The sequence below is a fragment of the Amphimedon queenslandica genome, unplaced genomic scaffold, assembly GCF_000090795.2.
Source record: "Amphimedon queenslandica unplaced genomic scaffold, v1.1 AMPQUscaffold_13352, whole genome shotgun sequence".
Taxonomy (NCBI): Eukaryota; Metazoa; Porifera; class Demospongiae; order Haplosclerida; family Niphatidae; genus Amphimedon; species Amphimedon queenslandica.
Genome location: NW_003546412.1, coordinates 68,293 through 69,913, shown reverse-complemented (window position 1 = coordinate 69,913; position 1,621 = coordinate 68,293). Strand labels below are relative to the sequence as shown.

The 1,621-nt window shown below is 39.9% G+C and overlaps 1 protein-coding gene across 1 annotated transcript; it reads left to right on the top strand.

The window, feature by feature from the left end:
- The first annotated feature begins 126 nt into the window (after window positions 1–126).
- On the top strand, window positions 127–606 carry LOC109582819 (uncharacterized). The gene has a single exon (XM_019997805.1). The coding sequence runs from the start codon at window positions 127–129 to the stop codon at window positions 604–606; it is 480 nt and encodes a 159-aa protein (XP_019853364.1).
- Window positions 607–1,621: the final 1,015 nt, after the last annotated feature.

Below are 1,621 nucleotides of genomic sequence, written 5' to 3'. Positions count from 1 at the left end.
TATCTCACTTTTGGCAGAGAAGCAAGACTTCCCATTGATCTGACCTTTGGTATTTCCGACAGTGTCAAACGTTCCCATAATGAGTATGCTACAATAATACAATCATCTTTGGCGTATGCCTATGAGATGGTTCGGAATACATTAGGCGAAGTACAATTACGTCATCAAGTTCTGTATGATCGAAGAATACATGGCCAGCCATTTAATCCTGGGGATAGAGTGTGGCTTTATTCAACTGTGATCCCAAAGGATGGACATCGTAAATTGCACTACCCCTGGACTGGCCCATATCTCATCCTGGAGCGACTATCTGATGTTAATTATAAAATTCAGAGTGTCAGTAATCCACCACGCATTGTCATCGTTCATTTTGATAGATTGAAGTTATGTGTACCTAGGACCAGATTTCAGAGGGAGACCCTTCCATCTCTGCCCATGGACAATACCAGACCACCACAGAATGTTGGTGATTATGCGGAGCTTGTTGAGAATGAGGACCCTCCGGTTCCCAACAATCAGGCTCCACCCCATGCCACTCCTCCATCTCCCCCTCCTCGTTATCCCCGTCGTACCCATCGCCCACCGGACTGGCTCATATTACACTGATTTTATTGTTGTTTTTTTTTTCCTTTTTTTTTTGTGAGGGGGAGGTGATGTAATGTGTGTGGGTGTGCACTTGTGTTACTATATATAACTGTGAGAGAATAACTAATTTTAGAGAGAAAACCACATGTGTTAGTCGATGATTATTACTTTTTGTGATATACTGATTGTTGATTTTGCTGTTGTTTGGATTTAGATAAGACATAATTATTACAGGAAGAACATTGGTAGAGAAAGCAGGGCCTTTGTGAAGCAGTATTCTTCCAACAGTCAACTGGAAGCAATGATAAATTGGAGTCAGCATTAAGTTTCTGTTACCACAGCTGTCAGTTGCAACTAAATTAAATAGTGCTTGAAAGGAGGAAATACAGAAGAATCGACATTACTTCAAGGGCATCATATGTTTACTGCTTCACAAAAGATTGCATTTTGTGGTCACGGAGAAGCGTCATCATCTAATCTGGGCAATTTTTAGAGCTAGTCAAACTACTAGCTATATACGATCCTATTATTAAAGACTGACTTGTGGCCGTCAGAATGTCCAATACACGTCCCACATCATTCAAAATCAGCTGTTTCATGTTCTGGCTCAAAATGTTAAACAACAAAGTTGCAACCAAGGTAAGTCCGCTGGGGTTTTCAGCATAACGGCCAACAAGACAAAAGATGCTTGTAAATTGAAATTGATGAGTTTTGCTGTTTCTTACGTCATAGAGACTGGACACAGACAGGGATTGGAAACTCCTCCTTGAGAGCAATTATTACTTAGATAGGCTAGTTTGCAAAGAATTAAACAGTTTAGCCCGTTTCCTGTAGTTATTACAGTTAGTACAAGAAAAATGGGTATCAGTGAAGAAAATTTTAGGTATACATTTTTTTACATCCTAATAGTGGGACATGAGAATATCATTTAGTGTATAATGAAATGTTCGAGAAAGCTGTTACTTCAGTCGTAACAGATACTGCATGGGTATAATGTGTCAGATTTGGGACAGAAGGCGCAATTTGACACTTCTCA

What these genes read in the sequence shown, in the direction of transcription:
- LOC109582819 (XM_019997805.1), top strand. Translation starts at nt 127, where the DNA reads ATGGTTCGGAATACATTAGGCGAAGTACAATTACGTCATCAAGTTCTG.